The sequence below is a fragment of the Taeniopygia guttata genome, chromosome 8 (assembly GCF_048771995.1).
Source record: "Taeniopygia guttata chromosome 8, bTaeGut7.mat, whole genome shotgun sequence".
Classification (NCBI taxonomy): domain Eukaryota; kingdom Metazoa; phylum Chordata; class Aves; order Passeriformes; family Estrildidae; genus Taeniopygia; species Taeniopygia guttata.
In genome coordinates, this window is record NC_133033.1 from 7,474,738 (window position 1) to 7,499,251 (window position 24,514).

At 45.9% G+C, this 24,514-nt stretch overlaps 1 protein-coding gene across 2 annotated transcripts in view; it reads left to right on the forward strand.

Moving 5' to 3' along the window:
* The window catches only part of BEND5 (BEN domain containing 5), an 878,609-nt gene that overhangs the window by 852,666 nt on the left and 1,429 nt on the right, over window positions 1-24,514 (forward strand). For both annotated transcript variants that reach the window (XM_072932490.1, XM_030278790.4), the window contains one exon: window positions 14,133-14,229. In XM_072932490.1, coding sequence (XP_072788591.1) covers window positions 14,133-14,229 — 97 coding nt within the window. The remainder of the gene's footprint in view (window positions 1-14,132; window positions 14,230-24,514) is intronic.

Here is a 24,514-nt window from a genome sequence, read left to right on the forward strand (position 1 = left end):
TTCTGCACTTGGGTTTTAATCTATGTCAGATGGAGGAGCCCAGCAGCCTTTGAAAGGTTTCTGCTATTGGCAGGTATTAGTTGTTGTGGTGACCAGCTTTCTATACCTCATAAGTTCTAGATTCATTTTTGCTTTGGGAATACCACTTTAAAGGATGTGCTACCTGATTGATTCCTGGCTCAGGACTTGAAATTGTGCCTGTGTGGTGTTCCATGAGGTCTTGGTAGGCTTTCCAGGCAACAGGGAAGGGAAATTGGTTTTGAAAAGGGCTGAGCCATGTTTGTCCTATCCAGAGCCCAAGGTTTTGGGGGCAGTTTAGCTTATCTGTTCAGCTAAGGGACAGCTCCTTGCTGCAGGAGCAGCACTGCTCCTCATACAGGAAGAAGGGGCTCATCCCTTGGTGTAGATCTTATCATTCTTCCTCTGGACACTGGCTGGTGACAAAGGCTGTTGCTCTGAACAGGACTGGTATTTTTTCTGAAAGAATCTTTTATTTCTGCTCTCTGTGGATTTTTTTCTAGACAGCCCAGAAACTCCCTGTCCTTTTTGTGCTTACTCTGCTCTTTGTCTGCCAGAACAGCTGAGGTATATTTCTCTTTTAGCTGCTTCAGTCCCTGCAAAGCCATGTACAGAGCAAGGACTGATTTCCTGAGCCATCTTACTAAATGAATGGTTGGTTATTCAACCAGAACTCAGTCCCAAAAATATCAATTCCCCCAGCCACTGCCAGGCCCTTGCAGCATGATCCAGCTGCCTTTCCTTCACATTTCCAGCATGCTCAAGGTGTGGGGGGGTTTGAATGCAGTTCAAGACACGTAGTTCTGCTTCATTTCAGCCTCACCAGTTCCTTCCCAGCCTGTCATCCCTTGTCCCCTATTCCTGGTCCCCACAGCCCTGCACCCCACTTGCAGATGCTCCTTGCTCCTGCTGTTTGCTGTAAGAAGTTCCTCCCTGTGCCCTACCAGCTTGTTTTCACAGGCAGTGTATTTATTGCTGGCTGGCACACGCCAGTGCTTGGACATACATTCAATTATCTTTGAACAATTTCCATTTACTCTGGTTTTGCTCTTTTCCCTTTCAGTTTCACTGAACACTGCCTGTATTTTCTGAGAGCTTTTCAACTGCAACACAGCCTGTTTGTGTTCTCCCTGCTTTCTTTCTTTATTTCTTTTTTTTTTCTTTCCACATTTTCCATGTTTTCATTAAGCTCCCTCACTAAACTCTAGTGACCATTCCTCCACTGCTCTCCTCTGTACATTTGCTGAAAAGGGCCCAAGTTTAAGTCTTCAGGGTGTTAAATGCTCCTTTCACCTGGAAGGAAATCAATGGTACAGGCAGATTGGGGTTTTACCTACTCTCTCACACCAAAATATATTTCTTGTTGATGTACAACAATCTCCCCCTTTCTTTTTACTCTTTTTTTTACTCTTATCTGTTTTTTCATTAAAACTTTTAAGCCAGTTGAGTGCACTATGGGGATGATTTCTGCTTACTGTCAGGTGAAGGTGTTCTCAGGCATGGAATCTTCCCTGAGAGCGTGTCTGCAACTCAGACTTGCTGCTTTCTATTGCTTGTTCTCCCTTCCCTCTTGCTGGTAAAACATGGTTGTATTTGGACCAACTCTTTCATAAAATCCCTTATATTTTTGTAACAGAGACATTTGGATTTGCTATCCACAAAGAGATGGAATATTGCTAGAAATAAGGGTTTTGATTGTCCATCTCTGGAATCATCCAGACTGGATGACTGTTGAAAAAATGACTCTTGGTAAAAATCTTCAGGTGCAGGGAAGTATCTGCAGCACAGAGGGACTTAAGCTATTTTTAAAGAAGCTGGTTTAGGCACAGGAGAAACAGCATGAAGTGAGCTGTGCAGGGACACGTGAGGCTGGAGTTTGAGTGCTTCTCATGATAGTTCAAGTGGCCCTGTAACACACCACGGGTACTTCTGTGACTGCAGCACAGGCACCAGCCTGTCACACAGCAAAGGGCTCCTCACCTCCAGTGAGGGCTCTCTGCACTGGCATCCCTTGATTTAACCAAATTCTGGTTAAAGCACCTGTGGAAATGAAATTTAGGAAAGAAGATGGCAGAGGAAAGATGGTGGTGATTTACCACCATGAGAATGGGAGCCACTTGTCTGAGCTGTCTCCTTCACAACTCCACTAGCAGCAGGTAGTGGTGTGGGCTATCACAAAGGTACCTTCTTCAAATGCTTTTCTTCCTCCCACCCACCAACAGTTTGTGAGCACAGCCACAAGACAGGCACCTTTAGCCTTTCTCCTGCAAGTACCTGGGTATCGCTCACTTAGCGGGCATGGAGCTAATTGAAGGGTGGTTAATGCCATCAAGCATTGGGATGTATTTATATTTTTAACTACACGTAAGTGATTATCAACATTATAAATAATTACAGTCTGCCTCCCAGCCCCTCTGCTCCATTCCACCCTGCTAATTGCAACGCTTAGATCTCAATGAGCTCATTATGTTTTGTCGATATTCAGCTCTTTGGCTCGCTCACTTCGGAGGGACCGGGGGGACACAAATGGGAGCTAAAGATTGGAAATGCCAAGCTCCCAGGGATTTGAGTTAGTGATCATCTCTGCTTCATCTCTATGCACAATTTATTCAGCACTCCACCTTCCCTAATAAATTATAGATCCCTCAAAGGGAAGCTTTGCCAAGAGATGGGCAATTGCCTTGCTCGCGGGGGAGCCCGTTCTGTGAGGTATTGAGCATCTCTGACATCTGGTCTTGGCAGGATTGGATCGCTCCTGCCCTTCCCCTCCACCCATCTCTCCCACCCCTTTTGGGAAGCATTAACCTTTTCACTGTGATGTATGCGAAAGGGCGACAGTCAGTAGTGGCAGCTCCTAATGGATTCTGTTTGTCTGGTTGTTTGTTTGTCTGAACTGCCTGCAATGCTATCCAGACCTCTTGGAAAAGCAAGCCCAGAGTGCAACCAATGTTTTAATTAGCAGCAAAAGGCACAGAGGCTTTTAAAGAAGAGCAGTGTTTGAATTCGGAAGTTGAGAGCAGATGAATGTGGGACAGGGGACTTGGGATTCCATCCAGCTGAAGACAGTGGTGCCCTTGAAGAGGAGCTGAATTTTCAATCTCAGGGCAGAGTGGTGAATGGTGAGCTGGTTAAAGTGGTCTTTCGGGGCTTGTGGGCTACCAAGTGGTGATTTTGTGCCCCTTACTCTTCTTCCTGGAAATGCAAAAGGAGTAGAGGCTTGTCATAATTGCCTTACTAAGGGCTGAGAAAAAGCCTGATGGAGAGTGCTCCTATATAGCAAGATCTGAGCCTAAGGAACGGAGTTATAGGGCAACCCTTTGCTGACCCCTCCATCCTCAAAAAGGTTCAACTCCCCTGGCCTCATAGCTGTTTTCCCTGATCCTGTTTTAAGATGGAGAAGCCACTGCCTCTCCAGGAGATATTTTTCTAGTGCTCCATTAGTCTTATCACTGGAAAGCTTCCTCCTAAGTCTAATCTTAATCTGTTTCATTGTAAATTACAGCCATTGCTTCTTGTCCCATCACCAGCAGATGCTGAAAAGTTTATCCTGTTCTACAGCAGCCTTTACTTATTTGCCCATTTTCTATCACTATTCTGTGGCCCAAAGTCCAGAAATCTTTTCAGCTTTTCTTCCTTGGACTGTCTGTATTCCTGATCAGCCTTTTTTTAATGCCTTGGAAGTATCCAGACAATGAAGCTGAAATTAAACCAACTTCAGGAGCTTTGTGGCCCTACAGCAGGCAAACACTGCTTCCCACAAGAACCTGGGATGCAGCTGGGAGCTCTCCATGCAGCTTTGCAGGGACCAGAGGTGCTGCTCACTGACGAGACTGTCCCAGCCCTCTGCATCAGGGCCACAGCTGCAGCAGGAACCCTTTGGCATCTTTGGGTGAATATTCCCCAGTGATTCCATGTGAACACCAGAGCCAGGTGTGGCTCGGAGAGGGAGGAGCTGCTGTGTCACCTGAGCTGGGGATCAGTGAGACTCCTCCAGTCTTGTGAATAGAGGCAAACAGTGCTCCTGGAATTACTTCTTGTTAATAATATGGAAATAGAAATAGGCAACACAAGCAGAGAGTGAGACTGTGCCAACAGCAAAATAGGATAGGTTTAATAGGAGAATGTCGCTGTAGGACACGAGAATGCACAACGCGAGCTACTTGCCACTTTGCAAGGTAAAAGAGAAAGTTTATTTTCTGACTCTAACTTTTATACTTTTCCAAAGGTGACAGTGGATTGGAGAGTGAATGGGCCACCTCTCCAAAGACATTGGACAAAGCACTAGTACATTAAGTCTCTCTACCCCCATGAAGGAATGCAAAACAACACGTTATTTACAGAAACTGTGTGGGAAAGTTTCCCAATAGAATGTAAACTCCGAAGGCTTTAGAAAAGTCAAGAATCAGGGTGACAGGAGAAGAGTCACATAAAATAATTTAACCAGAGGCTGCTGATTAAGTTATGGTCACAAGCATGTTGCTATGAAGCCCCATTTCACCAAGGATGGCAGTGCCTATAAAGCTGGCCCACCAGTCAATGCTCAATTCCCTCACCAGAACTTCCTCTGAGATGCTCCTTTTATAATTCAAAGTCCACTCCTACTCTGACTGTACAGCAAGACCCTGCCAGCTGTTCCAGGAAAGCTGGTTGTTGTGACAATGACAGGAGATGGTGGATCTGAAGTTTGGCAATGGCTTATTCCCATCAGAGAAACACGAGGAAGAGTCAGGCAGTGGAGAAGGGGCGAGCTACAGACCTTTCCAGCATCCTTCTGTGGACACAGCCCTGCTGCTGCCAGCAGCCCTTCCCCAGGGGCATGTGTAGGAAAACAACCCAGCTTGAGTGAGAAGCTGTTTTAGCAAGGGCTTTGTGACAGCAGTCAGAGGAGTGTTATTTGTGGCAGGGACTATATATAACTATATTTGTGTGTGTGTAGATTAAATATATAAATATATATATATATATATATAGGCATAGTGCCTTATCACTGTATTCCAGCTTGAATGTAAAACACAAAGGAAAAATCAAAGGGTTTAGAAAAAGCTAAATTTATCTGGGAATGGGAATTATATTAGCAAAGAGGCAATTAATTTAGGAGTGGTGAAGATTATAGTAATATTTTACTCCTTTCCTATAACAAAAAAAATATCATTAGCTTCTCTACCTGCCAGTAATAGCTCTAATGCTCTTCTTACCTTCCAGCACCACCTCTCTGGAGTGACCACCTATGGAGAGGGGTGTCCAACTGATGCTGGAGAGCTCTGCCCAGCTCATGTGTGTCCCTGCCCTGGGGACGAAGCCCCCCTAGTGCAGATAACCTAACTGTGGGATGGTCCCTTCAGTCTGAGGGAGCAGAGAAGGCAGGAGTGATGTCTGGGCATTCATGGCCTGATGGCCTTCCTTCCACCATTTAGCTCTGGTTGTCCTCTCACCCTTTAGTGCCATTCAGTCCAAAGCACAACCCCCAAAAGCCCTTCAGCATTGCCCACCCCTTGCTCTGGAGCCTCTCTGTGCCCCCAGCCCAGCCTGGTCCTTGCACAGGGGGCAGGAGCCCTGGCTCTGCTTTGGCCAGGCATAGTTCCCAGTGCACAGCCAGTCCCTGGATCTGCTTTGTGCCACTCCCAGCAGAGCTCTGGGTGCCTGCAGCCTGCCCAGCACTGCCTTATTCTGAATCAATACTTGCAGGTACTGGAGATAAGTGAGGGGGAGAAATACATTAACGTAGACAAAGAAACAAAGATAATGATATTTTTGTCCCCCCACTCCCTTTTTTTTTTCTTCCTTCCCTTCTTCCACAGAATAAAATTTTCATTTCTTCTCCCCCCAGTCCTCATCTCTATGATCTGCACTTAGCAGAGCTCCAGACTCTTGAATTATTTCACAGTTTTCAATAAAACATTAAATCTTTTTTAAAAACTGCTTGTTTTAATTGAAAAAATTTCAATCAATCAATTCGCCCCTTCTCTACCCTCTTGCCTTTCTCCCCTCCCCTAAACAGACCCATTTGCAGTAAATAATCTGTAGCCAGACTTTCTGCTCTAAAGAAATAAATAATTCTGAATTTGCTGAATCCCGCCTGATCTCCCAGCTTTAAATCACTGCACTTTGTACTGAGCTCAGCTGAAATGCTGAACACACTGAAGCATGACTATTACTTGGAGACTGAAAGTGTTTTTAAAGGTACAGCCTCTGAGACCATGGTCCTTTCTCCTTGCAGGATGGATTGAGAGAGGAGCTAAGCCAATTCCTGAGGACAAGTGGCCCCTTCCCTGCATTTGGCCCACTACCAATGCAGATGGTGCCTTGTTTTCACTTAAAGACTGACTAAAAGTAGGATAAATCCAATGGGTCTCTGAGAAAGCATCTTGACTTAGACCATCCAACAGCCACTGGACTGAGTCCTTTTTCAGCTGGGTGACCTCAGGTAGGTTTCAGGAGGACATCTACATCTGCTCAGACACTGGAGAGCAGATGCCCGTGCTCCCAAGTGCAAACAGTTCCACTTGGACACTGCAGAACCTGTGGTGTCCCAGGCAGGGAAGGTAGGTTCCCTAAAATCCCAGTGAATCCTGCAATCACTACCAGCATTCTTCAGTTCTCTTTATCTTTAGTACAAAACTTTAAACCCAGCTACATGCAGGCTTCCATCACAACAGAACACTCGTGTTTCTTAGTTCCTCGTATTTCTTAGTCAATCTCATTTCTTAATTTCTTCTTTGTAAGATTGCTCTTGTCAAAGCTATTGACTGTGCCCTGTCTGACAGTGGAAGCTGCAGCTGAAGAGGGAAAATGCAGCACACAACAGATTACTGATGCCTGGTTGTGATTTATACAACTCATGAGCTTCCAGCAATTTAGAGATGAGAAATGGTTTATCCACACTTTGGTGTGTCGAAACACTCTTTGTACCATTTATCTTTAAACTGATTTTGTTTGGGTGGTAGTAAATGTTATGCCCAAAGCGGTGGGTGGAATGTCTAATGGGAACTTCCAGACCTGGCACAACAGGAATTGGCATGTTTCTGAGCTGAGATAGGAGGGACTGAGAGGATCCCCAAAGAGTTCAGCTTATGAATTTCCAGTGTATTTTTGGGGGAGGGGTTAATTACAATTGGAGAGTACTGTATTGTTCTTGCATTTCCAACCAAGCTGAAAACAACTGTTAAGGCTTTGCTTTTCATGCTGTTTTCCCCTGTGCATTTGAGAACATTCATCAGCAATAGAAGAAGGTTGGATTTTCACTTGGAAATTTCTTCCCCTGTCCTCATCCCTTCTCAGTACATCAGAGAGAATCAGCTCTGTAATTTTCATTGACTGTGTAAAGAGCTGAGGTCAGCTAATCCACAAGGGTTCCTTCCCAGAGCTGGCAAGTAACCAGAATTAAACAATAGCAAAGATCAGAAATGTTAAAATCACAAAAGAGATCCATCCTATGTTTTTCTGCTACTCTTATTAAAGATCCATCAGACATTAATGTGAGATCAGTAAATTCAGGCCCAAATTAATTTTGGGACAGTTGGATAGAAGCTGTTACAATCAGGTTTTAAATGCATAATTTTTACAGTATAGCAATTTACAAAGCGATGCTGATGCAATATTTTAATGAATTAAAATGTAGTGATGCTGAAATTCATTCTTTCAGGGATTTTTCTTTTTCTGCTATGAGCTTGGCTCTGGCCTCTCTCCCTCAGAAAACCTCATCAGGAGTCAGCAGTGCCAAGATATTAAATAAACTATTTTCTTTGGTCATTTGATAGGCCAGATTAACATTTACAGGAGGGCCCTCTTCCATCTCCCACTGGTGTAGAAGGACAAAATGTCACCTGCATGGAGCAATGTGAAGATGATGTGAGGACAAGGGAGCAGCAGCCAGAGGAGTCCCTGTGAAAACATGCTCACAGCTCTGGGAAAGGCACGTGGATTCACAGGTGAAATGGGCTGTGGCCCTGTGGTGTTCCCAGTATGACTTTGGTGGTGTCTGAGACATCTCAGCCCTCACTCTTTCTGTGCATTTTTGGGCATCCTGGATTTCCTATACCTGTCTGTGTGTCTCAAATCTTTGCTGAGTCAGGTGCTCCCTTCTCATGGCCACACGTGTGGCAGCCACTCTGCAGCTCCGTGTCACAGGCAGGTTTCCATCAGCAGCAGAATGGGTTCAGCTGGGCATCTCCTTCACAGGTGCCCATCTCACAAGCTGCAGAGTTGGGGCACGCTGGTGCTCCCCCACACTCTGCTCCCCTCCAGCCTCTGCTGCCCCGTGATGCAGCACCCAGCAGGGCCAGGAGCCCTTGGCTCTGTCCAGCCGCTGGCTCCTGTGCAGCACCTCCACCTTCTTGTCTGTTCCTCGTGCCCAAGGGTTAGGTGGGATCTGCCTGTTTCAGTTCAGTTCAGGAGGATAAAAGCCATGGCTGATATTGAAATGAGTTCATGGGAAACACAGCGTGGTCCTTGAGCACAGTCCCTGCGGCACAGATATCTCTCCAAGATACCTGTTCTCCAATCTCCTCTTTCAGAGCAGGAGAGAAAATTACAGGCCTCTGATTACTCAGGGAGAAGAGCACACAACTCCCATCTTCGTAATTTCTTCCACCACAATCAAGCATTTCAGGAAAAGGGCCTGAAAGCCTGAAATAGTCGGTCAGGGATCTTTCCGCCTGGTTCCTTCCTTGATAACACACAAGAGGAATGAAAATGAAGGCTCGTCATTGCTGTTACCTTTTGCTTCCAAAAGCTCCATCTAGGATCAGGAGCTGGGGCTGTTGGGAATGAAAATGCTGTCCTTGGGGAAAGCCCCTTCGCTATTTCCAGGTTGGCAGTTCAGGGCTTTTATAGATTTTAAGGCTGGATGGTCTGGCTGCATTTCGAGTTTGACCTGCCGAGCACCATGAGAGGGTGTCCCCAGTAATTCCCACACTGAGCCTGGTTCTTACACTGGAGCTGGGGAAAGCTCAATCTCCTCCCCACACTCCCATTTTAGAAGCTTCCTCCTTTGATGAAGATTTTAAAATATGTAACCAGCCGTGCTAGGCATTGGGGACATTTATTCCCTGGAGTGAGTCCCAGGGAAGGATGCATCATCAGCACCCAGACTTGCACCATGTTAAATGCTCATGAAAAGCCTTGGAACAGCCCCTCTCCCACCCTCCTTCACCACCAAGTCTCTATTTTGCCCCAGTCACACTTTGCTTGGAGGGGGCCCCCCATGAGATGAGATTGGGGCAGTGCCTGTTTATCAGAGAGCAGTGTCAGCACTGTGAAACAAAATAGGTTAGTATCTGGTGCAAACAGCTCTGCTAAAATAGAGGACTAGCTGTGATCAGGCTTGGCATGATGTAACATGGTGGTTTAAAGCCCTGTAATGCCATTTTCCATTAGAGATCTTGTTCAAGTCAGGAAGGGGTTTGATCCATTGATGGAAGCTGTTATAAACAGATGAGAAAACCTCATCCATATTTCTCTTGAGATTGTATGAAGCTGACAGTATGCTCACTGACCACAGTCATCTGGGACTCTCCCAAACAAAATAACCCTCTTTTCATAAATAACAGGATCGTTGTTGTGGTGGACTGAGATTGCTGTAAAATTCAGTTGCGTCAAACAAAGAGCTTCTTCTGGTTTTTAATTTGAGCTATTAAAAAGATTCATTTTTCTCTTTGTTCTCATTTTCCTTACCCTCTTTCTCCCTTTCCATTTTTTTTCTTCCTCTCTGTCTGTCTTTAGCATAACTTAAAGCTGTTTGTCTGAAACAAAAGACTTGCGTGGGTCTGGTCAGTGGTGCCTCTGGACTGAATGGTCACATTTCAAATCCTACTTAGGATTAAACTTGGATGAATTCCATAAGCTAATAACCCAGTGCAGTGTTTCAAATTGATGGAGGTGCCGTCCTCTAGATGAGACATAAAACCAGAGATCCAATCTGCTTGGCAGAGACCCCACAGGACTTATCAAAGATGAGTGGGGGCTGCTAACTGTTTTGCCCTTGTCAAATCCTTACCACCATCACGGTTTCTCTTTCTGTTCCAAAGCAATGACACTGGACCTTATGAAAATGAGATGGTGAATTTGAAGGAGCCATCCTTTTTTCTAATTATTTAAAGCAGTTTGCAGTGCCTGGCAGAAGGAGGAAAGAGAGATAATCCACTCACTTGAAAGTGGAATGACCCTGAATTTCAAAAAGCAAAACAAAAGCGAGCGAATGGTGCCACCATGCTCTGCAGCAGTGACATTATTAAAGGATCAGTGAGCTATTAAAGCAGCAACATTTAGTACCTCCCCTAATGACTTGTACTGCTAACTGGTTTCCAAATTGAGATTTTTATTGCCTCCATGCACAGACAGAGCAAGGCTCTGTCTGCGCTTCCAGAGGCTGGAGCTTAAGCAGACTGTTCACAATAGGCTCAATGAATCGTGTCAGCTGAAAACTAGTAATGGCTGGTGAGAGTCCCCACTCCTCTGTCCTCCTTTCTTACCAGGGCTTGAAGCTTTGGGCTGTGGGGCATGGTGGGGATCATAAACGTGCAGGATTTTGCAGAGAGCCCAGCACGATTCTTGAACCTCCGAACATCTGTGAAATTTGGCAGAGTTGTGCATAAACAGACTGTCCTGAAATCTCCCCAAATCTGCTGATGCCATGCACAGAGTGAATGCTGTGAGGAGAAGGGCGTTTGCAGGAGGGACACTAGTTTCCACTTCCAAGTAGAAATATGGAGCATGGAGGAATGAGTCTGTGGAGGAGGAAGAGAGATGAGAGGGAGCTGCAGATGCTAGTGAAGGTGAGGACAGTGGGGACACACCCAGCTGTTTCCAACATGGCTCTCCCAAATACTTTTGACTGCCTTGTCAAAGAGCTGAGCTCCCATGATGGGAATAGCTGGGAAATGGCCTTCTGTCAAGTGCAATTCAGGCTAGGAAAGGAGTTCCTGTGGGCACACAGCACATGTGATTGCAGAAAGGAAGCTGGTTAAAAACCAAGCAACTGACCAAACCACCCAGTAGAAGTAGGTTTGGTTTGCAGTAGCTGTTGTTTACGTGCTCAGGATACACTATAAGCCAAAGTGGAGTTTGAGCCTTCCTTGCACCAGAGATAATGCAAATGTTATTGCTTTAATTTGTTTTCCTCTACCGGCTCTGCACACACGTGCTGCTGGCGCTTGCTGAGGGAGTCACGCCAGCTCTTGCCCAGGCTGGACAGTCACAGGGAGAGAGCAATGCTCTGCCCCTGGTTTTATGTATCAGGTGCCTGATTTCCATGACAGAAACGACTCACCCCTCGCAGAAGTGACAGGCAGAGCAGAGGGGCAGGATGGCTTGAGAGACTAGAACATGCACATTTTTTATCCCATGCTGGTTTGAGTCTCTTCATCATTGCTGACTGCAAATTATTCCAATTTTGTGACTTTTCAGTTGATGCATGTGGCACTGCATTTCCAGTTTCTTCACGCTCTCCATCTGTGTCCATGCTCTGCAAAATTCCCTTACCTTTCTTAGCAATCTTAGCAAACAGGTCTCTATGTGGGTTGTGAAATATGTTCAGAACTGTAGGAAAATGGGGTGAAGTGGCCTGAGAGGCCCTTTTATGTTTCCTTACCCAAATTTCATGCAGCACCAGTTATGCTTAAGCCATTCATGTCTGCTGTGGGCTTAGCCTGTTCTTGAAGACCTCTGGTCTGGAGATTTCCCAATGTGCTAAGGCAGGTTATTCCAGTGGCTAGCTGTCCTTAGTTGCAGAAAGCTGTTCCTAAGACCTGAGCTCAGCAGTGGAACTGGATTCCTGCAGGTCGGGGTTAAGGCAGGGTGGTAAGGCAGGAGCTTGTGGAGCCACTTCCTGGGCTGCCCCCACTGCCATCCATGGGCTTCCTCCCCCAGGACAGCAGGTCAGGTTCTTCCCACCGTGCAAACAAAAGCAACGCAGAGAGACAAAGAAAAGGGCAGCAGGGCCACTTCTGGCAGAGGAGCTTTCTGAGATTGCCACTGACAAAATGTCCTAGAGACTTTACTGAGTCCAATTACCACTTTATGTCTTTAAAGTCACGAGTAAATGAAAGAAACAAGATCAAGCCATGTTAGTCTTCTCAATCCCTTAAGTGTCTGACAGCCCTCTCCCCTTCTTCCTCGCTTCCTCAGACTACTCTGAACTCTTAACCTTTGCCACCGCTTTGAGTCCACATCCGCAGCAACCAAACTGCCCCCAGCCATCCCCAAATTCCAGAAACAATCACAAAACGCTTTCAAAGCAGCACTGCCCTCCTTCAAATTGCTAAAGTTTAGGCTGTCTCCAACTTTCTGAGCCTCCCTGCATGCAAGGCTGTGCAACAGTGCTGGAAGGCTGCAAGGGGAGCTCGCTGGGCACTGCCACAGCTGGGGAACAGCTGGTGCTGATCCACACAGCCTGTGCTGATCCACAGAGCTGCCTCTCCCTGTCCATGCAGACAACAGCTGGGAGCACCAGCTGCTCTGGCTCTGCCCTGCTGCTGGCCAGGAGAACATAGGTGCCTGCAGCACACGTGCTATTAGGATCACGAGTGTGTCAGGATAGATTCTCAGGAGGGACAGATCCATGGAACCATCCCCCAGCACAGCAGTGGGAGCTGGAAAAGCAGGACAAGATTGTTGGAGAGAAAAGCAGTGTCAGGAGTCATCCTCAGATCTGACTGCAGCACTAGCAGAGCTGCTGGCTGGATTTTTGCAGAAGTAAAGGCTGTCACACCAGTTTGACCTTCCTTGTAAATAAATAAATAAACTATAAAGAGCTCTCACAGTGCTGTGTGAACCTGATGTCTCATGCTCACTTGTTTTGATGTGTCTAATGTAAGTGGGCGGGTAATAAAAGCTTCATTTAGAAGCCAGAGTCTTCAGTGGCACTGCTGGAAGCCCCTGGGATGCTGCACTTCTGGAATTTTCCTCTAATGGAAACATCAGCAGATAACTACTGATACAGCAGAACATGCATACATGCACACAAAACAACCCAGCAATGGTTTATCTTCCTTGACTGCTGGGTGTTGGATGCAGAGATCCCTTCAGGCTCCCCAGGTTCTGTACCCACCTCAGCTGCTGCAGCAGCCCTGCTGAAATGCTCCTCACCACGACCCTCTGGGGCAGTGCCCTGGAGCACCCTGTGGTTATTGCAGCCTGGGTAGGCATCAGTTCAAAACAGGCAAATAAAGGAGCCTTCAGCCCTCACAACACAGCTATGGATAATGGACTCCACTGGATATCCCCCAGCTGGACATCACCCTGTGGATGATAAGGAGCTGCTGCTCTGTAACAGGCAGACTTAATGCTGACTTTTCACATGAGCAGCAGATTCACCCCATGGATGTGTTGTCTGGGATGTTGTTTTTCAGTGCAATCCACAGGTTATTCAGCTTCTTTGTAAGCAGCTGAGTCTTCAGGAAGGTCTGGTTCCTGTGCCCCTGGGGTCTCCAGGGCAGCTATGATGTGCAGCACCTGCCTAATGCTGGGTTTAGGGGTCAGCTGAAGGAGAAATCATAGCTAGTGAGAAGACACACCAGAGTTACTGCTGAACTTGTTAAGGTGACCTACTGTCCTTCCAGGTCAGTGCTAAAATCACCATTTCAGGTCCTGAATACAACACAGGGAAAGAACAGTGAATTCTCCCACGACACTCTGGGGGTCAGAGCTAAAGGTGTGGAGCGCTTCAGCATTAATCCCAACCTTCAGTACACTGGTCCATGGCAGGTTCACACCATGGTACAGCTGACCTTGTATCCTGGATACAGAAATACTGCCTGCATCCAAGCATTTTAAGGTAATTATTCTCCCTGAATGTGGAAATTGGAAGGCCCCTTTTGTCTAAGTGTATTATTTCATGAGAACCACAGGGATCTGCAGCCAGACATGGGGAGAAAGGGGGATTGTCTCCTCCTGTGTTTTTATGCAGCATCTGCCTGTGAAAACAAGAAGCAAACAAGATGACCCCCACCTTATCTGCCTGCATAAGTAATTTTTGCCTGAAGCCTGAGCTCTGTGGGATGGTTGATGTAAAACTTGCTCTTGCATTAAATAGCAATGACTTACCTTTAGACTCTGCTCTTTATTATTATTATTACTTTTAATGATTAAGAAAATGTTCCTTAATTAAAAACTCACAGATATGAAGCTTGGAAGAAATGTGGCCAGGACATTCTTGGATTACTACAGGCTGAACTCCTTGGTGGAGGGACCACTAGCACCTACTCCTAAAGTTCGGTAGGTCAGAAAGCAATTTCTCTTGCTTTAGCTGGGCTGCTTTTTTAATACCTTTCATGACTAAACTTCAGTACTGCTGCATTATGGCTTTATAACAAGTGCTAGTCTAACTGTGCTTATTTTATTGAAATTCCATTTGGAAATAAAGCATTTATGATCAGGAAAGATACCTGGTTTATGTCTGAAAAAATATTCAGAGGATTTTGGAGATATCGGTATCTTTGCTGAATTCTGTCTGCTGTACACCAATCTCACACCAGTATCTTTAATGGACTTACCCTTCATTTATCTCCTGAGAGTGAATCAGACCTGCTTTTATTTGGCAAAGTTTTAATTCTGGAAGTGAAAACTTTGTCAGTGCTTCAGGAAGTTACTGGCAAGCCCGTGCTGAGGCAGAGTTCTCCACCTCCCCTCGGAGCTGCTGCAGTGCTGGCAGCCAGTGGCAGGTTCCTTCTGCCAGCCCAGCTGGACACTTTGCCCAGGGATTCCCTCTTGCTCTGAGCCCTTACTCCAGTTTCACAAGCAGCTCAGTGGCTGTTAGTCCTAGAAGTGGGAAGTTAGTCCCAGGAAATGGGATGTGAAGTCAGGCACTGGTGAGCAAGGCACAAAGGCATGAAATGCCCAAGCTTGGCTCCCTGCAGCACTGCTGCTCCTTCTCTGGTGTTGTCCAAGTGCATCCTTTCAGTGTCCCTCAGCTTGTGTAAGGAGCAGGGGAGACACCACTGGGCTGTTTATGGAGAACCAGCATTCCTTGAGCTGGAAAAGTTGTGTAACAACATGAAGAGGGGAGCAGAGCAGGAACCTGACCACCTGTTTCATGGGAAACAGCATATTCACTATTTGCCTGTGTTTTAAGAAAACAGCAATAATGCCTCCAAACTGAAAAATTCAATTAAATGCATTCGGACCAATTGGAATGTTTCATTTGGGTTTCAACTCTTAACAGTACAACCAATATATATAGTTTATATTTTGCAATGGAAAAGGCAATTCCAAATTGGCAAGGGAGGCAGCTAAGCCTTGAGATTTTCCTGCTTTTTTCCTCCCTTAAAAGAGTAGCTGTGGAATGTTCCTTGTATGCAAAGGAACACTTTCCTACTGAAGATTTTCTAGTGGTGTGTAAGATGGATGTTACAAATATCAGCCCAGACCAGACAGCAATTGCTGGAGTTCCTTCTGCAGCCTTTAAAAATCCCCTCATTGCAGCCATTCTGGCAGTTCCTTACGTATGTGGTCAGAGCCAGGCTGCCTGTGTTGGGCTTGCTTTGAGCCCATCTCCCTTTTCTGCTTGTGATCTTGACACCACAGTTTAGGCTGGCTCAAGGAGGATTGTCAGCACTGCAGTTCTGAATGCTCTTATCTGCAGAGACCTGCAGGGTTAGCAGAGAACAGCATCCAGCAGCTTCCTCTCCTCCGGAAATTGAATGTATCATTTCTCTCAGACTCCCAGGGGCCACAGCCTCCAAGGCTAAAAACCCACAACTATTACTGAACCTAATTACCACCTGACAGCAAAGTGCTTTTCCATAGCATCATCCAGTTACCTCATCAAAAGGAATGGTTGTTTGCTTTCTTCATTTTAAATTAAAGAACCACTGACAGTGGTAACTGAAGCATTTTAATCTCATCAAATATCCATGTCCATCTCTATAGAGACAGCCACGCCAGCAGGGAAAGATACACATCTCTAATCAGGTTGCACAGAGCAAATTCTTCTTGTCCCCCCACCAGAGCCTAATGCAGTGAGGGATCTTTTGTTTGGGGGGGTGCTACCTCACAGTAAAATCCTAAATACGGCCAATGTTCAGCCCTAAGCCAACAGATGTTTAAGGAATAGATTTTTAAAGATTCATGTTATTAATTTCCTGATGGATTTCAAATACTGGCTTTTCCCTGTGAGTAGATAAATGCCTTCTATTTGTATCCTGGGCTTTGTCACCTGACATTTGATCAGAGCCTTTATATATAATATATATGTATATACCTAAAGTGTGCACCAGTAAAATGAAATTGTTCTTTGAAGTGCAGCGTTAACTACAATCCTCTCAATCCTCTCCAAAAGGAACTGCTGGGAAACAGAAGGGAGATGGCTGTAGCTTTAAATATGCCTTGGCTAGGCAGTGGCACTAGGAAAGGACTAGAATATGTAAAATTATACTAAATATCTGTGTAATCAGGACTAATTATATGGCACGGTTATTAGTGGAAACAGGACATGTTGTGCCCACAGTTTATGAAAATATATTTAAACATTACTGGATTTAACATAGTCATTGAAAGAAAGCTGCAGAGTTAATAAATGTGTAAGGGACAGCTAATTGCCTGCTTTGTCCCAGACTAGGACAGGCAGAACAATTTCTGTTTGAGGAAATTAGTGCAGCCAAAACGTGTTAGAATGACAGGCCTGGAAATAGCAACAACCTGCAACACTTCCAGAGTGCTCTGACCGTAAGGAAGGAAATGTTTGTGTTGGAATCACTGTGGCTTGGAGAAGGAAATAGAGGCACAAAAAGGGAGAGGTGGACCTGAGGGTCAGACACAGGGCTGGTACCCAAATTCAGGCACCTTTACAAGAGCTTTGTCCATGCAGTCAGGCTGTCAGAGAACAGCCATCCTACAGCAGAGGCAATGCAGGCAGCTCAGTGGGAATGGAATCAGGATCACCTGGAGTAAGAGGAAACAACTGATGCCACAGCTCTGGTTACAGAACAAGACTGAGGCTGGAGGTGGAGCCACAAAAAAATGCAGCTTATTTCAAGGGTCACAAGAAATAACTGTATCTGTGTTATTATTTTATAATTTTGTGTCATTATGTGCCTGTAAGTGAATCCAACTGGCTGGCAGGACCTGGGGTTAAATTCCACTTGTCCTTGCCTACAGGAGCCCAAATGCCATCTGTAGATCCACATATCACAGAATCACAGATTGATCTGGGTTGGAAAGGACTTTAATCATCCAGTTCCACCCCTTAGATGGTTGACCTTCCACTAGACCAGGTTGCTCCAAGCCCCATCCAACCTGGCCCTGAACACTTCTAGGGATGGGGAATTCACAGCTTTTCTGGGTGCCCTTTTGCAGTGATGGAGCCCAGCACAACTCATCCAGCTCCTCCCAGAACCCTTCAGCCCCTTCCCTCTGGCTGAGCTTCCTCCAGCATCCCTTCAGTTCCTCTGGGAGTGACCACAGAGTTTCCCACAGCCTGTAAAGGAAGGTCAGGTTTGAAGCAGTAACTCCAGTGTGTCCTGCAGTCCTTGTGGCAGGGAGACCCTGTGATCCCAAACAAACACCACTTCACAAAGTCTGCTGTTATCTGCATGCTAAGTAATTATTCCCCTGAAGGTGATGTGTCTGCAGCAAGGGAGGAAAGCATCAATGACTCAGCTGAGGAGGGCAAGAAGGTCAGAATATTTTCCTCTGTGAGCTAATGAATTAAAAGCCTTGCTGAAAATGCTGGATGCTCTTTGGAGTGACAAACCAGCAGGCCCATGAATTTCTAGCAAGGCAAGAGAGAGCTGTGTGCTGCCTGCAGAAGCTGCCTGGAGAAGAGAGCACTGCCACTTAGCTGTGCTTCGGAGAGGCTCAGAGAGCCTGTCCTGGACACTAAGGCAGCTCTCTAAGGGTGGGTTAAGTGGGCACAGAGCAAGAGAGAGCAGTGCAGAAAGGGGCTGTTGGACAGCAGTGAAGGTCCATGCCCTCCACTCCTCTTGTTCCTTTTCTAAGCTGTTCAGTGACCAGAATTCCACTCCCAGTGCACGCCCTGGAAGCCATTTGAGTGGGGCTCCCTTTGATGCTGCCAGTGGCACAGGGAGCTCTTCCTCTTACAGGGTCTCTGTCCTCCTCTCACCTCTTTCTACTTGTGCCAGAGGAAAGGTTAAGATTTCTTGGTTTAAAAGTGTGAAATGTCCTCCCCTGAAAGGAGGTTGGTAAAAGGTGAAAAATTTGTAAGAGACTAAGAGACAGCAGAGTACAGCTGTTACAGAGAATGACTAAGGTGGAAAAACAGAACTTTTGATGAAAAAATCACAAATGCCAGTCAGCTTGCACTGCCTGAAGCTCATCCCTTTGCCCATATCAGCATTTCTCTGTTCTTTCACTCTGGCTCCCTGGCTGTGACAGAGCCCTGCTCCAGCACAGCATCAGCAGAGGAGATCTTCCCTCTTTAGACCACTGACATTTTCTCTCTGAGAGCCACCAGGTCCGTGTTACTCATATTCTGGACACACTGAATTTCAAATTCTAGATGTCCTGAGTGTTTAAACAGCTCTGGCAGGGGTTAGGGAAGATGGGCTTTGAACAGAGACAGGGTGGGTTTCCTGAGAAATCCCACCTGTGTTATTAATGGACACGAAATGAGTACACAGAAGCTTGGTACGTTCAGAAGAGAAAAATACTTTGTTTTGTTTAAACATCTGGTATTTATAGAATTCTAAAGGCGACTGTGGATTGGAGGATGGAATTACTACTTCTCTAACTACACTGGTCTAAAGATCAATCAATTATTTCTTTCTATTTACAGAGAAATATGTAAACTATTCTATTTATACATGAAATTGTTTGGGAACTCTGACTTTTAAATATGTAAACATTATTAGAAGGCTAAAGAAGTTTTATGAGAACTTTAAAACTTTCAAAAGAGCTATAAAAGAAAACTTAACACTTGTAATAATCAGGGCAACACACCTGGGCCTTGCTGGTGGAGCATTCTGCAGGTCGGTTTTTGCCCCATATTCTCCTGTAGGTAAAACCCAGGTGCTCTGCTCACAGAAGTGCTGGAAAAGAAATTCCTTCCTATGTGGGAATCTCACAATTGCTGTATTGATGAGAGAAAAGCCCAGGAGAAGATGAATAATTCTAGGAGCAGGGATTTGATGGCATGTGGCAAATAATGCCTGGGGCCACACACTGAATGAAAAAAGGACAGAACAAAATATTGACTGGCCCTTCATTAATTGCCATCTGTCCATCGTGCCCTGAATAAAGCGGCAGCCTTGTTGAAGAAAAAGTAGCCTGTGATGAGGTAATTAAAGACCCCATCAGAAGGCATATCTGCCAGGAGGTTGAATTAAAATTGCTCTGACAGCCTTTATTCTGGCAATTCCTCCTTTTGCTGCTTGACTTTGCAGCTCTAATGATGATGTATGAGAGCACAGCTGCATCTCCAGCAGGCTGGATCTGCCCTCAGGACTGTCCCACCATCCTCAGGGGCCATGGGCACTGCTGGCTGGGGATGGGGAAAGGCTTTGTGTGTGGGCACAGTCTGACCACAGGTAGGTCCCTCTGCCTGGACAGCTCATTTTGAGCCCCATCTCAACACTAAACAGCTGTGCCCAGAGGTTGTGTGGGCTGACAGGCTCTGATGCCATCCCAGGGCTGTGCTGCTCTCTGGCATGTGCTGAGTGCAGGTCCTTCTGCCCCACTGGGTCTGGAATGTTCTCCTGAGTTCACCTCTCTTTGTGTTTCAGAAAAAACTCCTCTCTGCATTTTCAAGCTCAGGATTTTTGAGTTTCACCTACATCTGGTTGTGCTTTCTTTGACCTGGCCATGACTGACATGAGAGCTGGGAGTGAAGCCACCTCCCTGCTTTATTCCCAAGGGGCTCTGTTTCCATCCCCAGCTCACTTATCCCAAACTTAAATTATTATCTTGTTGTCTTTTCTCCCACCATCTTCAGTGGCTAAGAGGGAGCAGAGTGCAATAAACAGAAAAAATGTTCTAGACCAAATGAATGAAAGGTCAGCAAAACCTCTTACAATTTGCAGAGGAGGGAGGAAATGGAATGAGGGCAGCAAAATAGAACAGCTTCAATTTGATTTCCAGGTCTGTAAATTGTATTAGTAATGGGCGCACTACTAAGGTTTAAAGGCAAATTATATGTTTTGCCTAAAAAAATAATTTTGGGGGGTTTTCCCCCCTTCTTTATTGGTAATTACAATCTGTCAGCTTGCTCCCACACACATCTGCACATTTTATGCAACTCTTGATACTTGTAGCTGTCACTAAAGAACACCTTCCAGGTTTTGAACAGTGACATTTGTGTGGCTTCAGTGAAAAAGATTAATTTACAGAGTTTAGAGATGTGCAGTGCTTGGCCGGCTCCCAGCAGAGGCTTCACCAAAATTCCTCATTACAACAATTAGCTTCTCAAACACTTGGGAACAAGGCTGCCAGCTGCAGGGATTTTACCCTGGATTTAAGCACGTGCACACTAAAGCAGATGCAAACACCCAAATACATGTCCAGTTTGGTCCTGGTCTTGGAAACTCCCTGAACAGAGGGAGTGTAAAAATACTTCAGGATGGGGAGCTGGTGTGCCTGACAGGGGGCCTTGCAGGGAAAAATAATCTGCATTACTATATGAAGTAGTCTGGGTCCACATCAACAATCCCTTTCAAAATGAAGGTGCTGACGGCTGTTTTAATTTAATTTACTACACTTTAATTTTCTTTTTGGAAATGAGCTAAATGAATAAATTGAATTATGGCTACTTTAACTCTGAAGGAGCATATCACATAAGAACTTGCTGTTTCACTAATCAGCTTTGCATTTAAACCCTAAATGTATTTAGATTAGCTCTCACAGGCATCCTCACAAAGGTATGCCTGCAGGTACCCACCTGCTTTCCTTCTCCTTCCCTGGTCTCATTGCTCTGAGGAAGCCAGGGCTCAATAAGCAGATTTACAGCGTTTGTGTTACCTCATGCATCACCCTGGCCTGGGATTTCCCTGCTCTGAAAGCAGAGACAGGGACCCATGTGAAGGGTGGGTTGATGTGGACAATGTCTGATGTACACAGCACGTTAATCCAAATATCACGCTGGTAACTTGAACAAGCCCAAGAAACTGCCATTTTCTGCTACATCTCATCAGGTGAGTGCAATCCATTATTGTCCTACTGCTCCTTAGAAATGGGAGGACAGGAGCCGAGACAAAACCCATTGCTGTGCTCTCTGCAGCTTCCAGCTCCAGGCTCAGCAGAGGTACACAGGGGTGGCTGCGTGTGAGCCACGTGAGTTGCCTGTAATTGTGGCTTCTTCACTTATGTGGTAGCGTGGCTCCAGCTATATTCTAATTACTCCTGCCTCTGGGCACTGTCTGGGCAGCTCCTGCACTCAGAAGGGCAGAGCCATAGGATATGGACCTGATGAGATTTCCAGGTAGTGCTGGGATTCCCCACACACCACTTCAGTGGGGTTTGTACGGCCCAGAGGTCGCAGTGTGCTGCAATAGATGGTGGGCACCTGGCAAACATGACTACATGCTCACTTACTGGAAATAGGCGCTGGTGACCGTTGGAGAAAAAGGAAAATCAAGCCTGGGGTAATGGCTGAGGATTTCTGACCTTTGCTCTAACATTTCAAATTTGTTTTTATTGCTTCTAATTGGCCTTGCTTTGGAGCATGCACATAATCTAATTGTCAGGGCACTGGCTGTCATTATCTGCTGGGTCATTTGGTTTGTGTTCTTTATGATTGAAACTTGTCAGGCATTCCCAGAAAATGCTGCACTCCCCTTGCAGTGTCCAACATGGAGCTGGTTAATTGTGCATCCCTGAGAGTGAAGCATTGGGACTGATCAGGCATTGATTGTTTAGCTGTGATGGACGCAATGGAAACGTGTCTCCTCTGTACGGAGGGGAAAGTGTAAAAATTAGATCAGCAGCAACACAACAGCAGCAAGATTTCTTAGTTTCAGGGATCAGAGGTTACCCATTTTCCAGCCTTGATGACTCATTTTTGATCCCACTCACATGTCTTAGATAACTTTATTTTTACCTCCCTTTGCAATTTAAACACCAATTCTGTTCTATTTTGACTTTCTTTAATACATCAGCTGCAAAGTCACTAGTTCAAATCTCCCCATCTCACCTTGCTTCACAAGGTGGAAACAAAAGTCAAAAAATTTGTGTGTGAAAGAGCCCAAAATACCACAGCAGCACAAATGTGCCTCCAATAGTAGCCCTGTAAAACCTCAACACATCCAAAACATCAGCCCAGTTTGTAAGTCTGCTAATTCATTCTAAGGCCTTTGAGATTTGGTAACAATTAGAAATCCAGGTACTGTAATTTTGGATGTGAACTATACATTCTGAGCAGGTTATCTAGGGCTTGTCCTGTAGATGGGCTGGGAGAGCTGCAGGCAGCAATAGCAACATCCCCAGTTTTGCAGAGTAGAAGGAGTTTTGCTGGGAACACCAGGCTCTTAGACCTCAGTGTGAATTATGCATCTGCTGTATTTAGATAGAAGCAATTTTCCTATTGAAATCAGAGCTTGGCAGTTTTTTCCCATGGGGTTCTGTAACTCAAAATTGTGTTGAGATCAAGCATGTAGCAAAGGCTTTTTTAGCTGTAAAGGTGAATGTATTCAGATTATTCAAGTGGTGATTTTTTGGATGTACAATTAGTTGAGTGAGAGATGTGGTATAAATTTGGTATTGTAATTGCTATGCCTCTGAGATTTCAATTTGCAAAGCAGTTTGCATGGCTGCACGATTAACTGTTGTCTGTGCAATGAACATGTAGCAGAGCTGTGGTTTGATTGTGACTGTCAATTGGCTGTATGTCCAAAAAAACCACTTTGTACAAGTACCTGATGTGAACTGAGTGGTTGATTCTCATGATGCTTCAGTTCAGTGGATGGCTGAAAAAAGCCAGTGTCTAAAAATCTCACCTGTAAGTGCTGTTGGCATGACAGGATTTCCTTTTCTGTGTTAACTAAATCAGGGAAAAGGAAGTTTAAACCCCATTTTTTTTCCTCTTTCCATATTTTGCATTATATTGTTTCCTTCCCTTGCATAGAGGAGCACGGGAATGACACTCAGCAGTGCTGCTGAGTGACTGGAGTGGGTGCAGAGAAATGGGGGTCTGCATGGACCAGGAGCTGAGCCCTGCCTGCCCACCCAGTGCTGGCTGTGCCCTGGGAGCGGGCAGGAAGGCTGTCAGCAGTGACATGGGCAGTGCTGATGCAGCCCCAGGGCAAGGGATGGGCTGCCTGGTTGGCTTTCTGATGTTTTTCATGAGTCTCCATTTGGTTCACAGCTGCTGCTATGTTTGGGTCTCCAGTGTTGTCTAGGAATATGTCAATGTAATTAGACACAGAACCAGAGAAACTGCTTGTTCTCACTTCATTGTGCCTTTCAGGTCTCCCTCCCAGGGTCCTAATTTATTTATTTTTGTCTCAATGTTTATCCCTTCAAAATACCACTATGCCTTAGGTCGGTGATTGAACTGCAGAGATGCAGTAAATGCTGAACTGGTGGCAGCTGTGACAGTGGGGAGGGGAGGGCTGGTGGAGGTAAAGCCCTCTAAGCCCTGGGGCCCATCAGCAACTACATTATTACAATTTTTTTTAAAACCTATATTAAAACATCCTTCTGCAAATAAAAGCAGAGGTACTGACAAACACTCACTTGTGTGGTGAGGCAGGAGGTTTCTCTGTGTCACTACAGAGGGACCCAATTCTTTGGGGTGAGTTAGGGTGCAGGGATCAAGAAAACTGGGGTTCCATCAGCTCTTTTCAGTTCTTTCCAGGTCTGCTCTTTGGCCTTTGGCAGGTCACTTCGTTCTGACCTGTGACATGGATGTGTGACACGGATGTGTGACATGGATGTGTGACAGAGCTCCTCTCCCTCCCAGTGTTTGACTCTCAGTAGGGTTTGGTACAGCAGCAGCACCCGCCTGCCCAGGGTCAGCAGCTGCCGTGGGGAATACAAATAACTGACCTCAGAGGGAGCAGAATAAAGAGAGCTCAAAAAGCATATCAGGCACAAGTAGAGGACCTCCTCCTTTGTGTCCTGCCACAACAGTGGGGGAAAATGAACAAAGTTGGCACAGCATGGCTGAGGGGCCCAAGAGCTGCCTGAGGGAGCACCCTAAAGGGTCACTGGAGCCCCTTGGCTGGTGTGAGCAACCCTGACAGCACAGTTTGACTGCCTTCCTTGGGATGGGAATGGATAGTTGGGTTCTGCTGCTTGTACAAAGGAGAAGCTGTCTGGAGGTGTATCTGCAGGGGATGGTGATGGCTGCTCAGAGATGGTGCTGCTCTGGGGTGGGTGTGGAGGGACCCCACTCTCCACTGGAATTCCACAGGCAGGCTTATAGGGCAGCCAAAGATGGTTCCTCTGGCTCCTGGTCCCAGCCTTTGTCTCAGACACAGCTTTTCAGTCCCACTGAAAGCCACCAGTGCTGGCAGGGGCTGTGAAGGGAAGGTCCCTGCTCTGGGACAGGGCTGAGCCTCCCTGAAAGAGGGATGGTGCTGCAGGAGCCACACTTTCTGCAACTCAGCCTCTC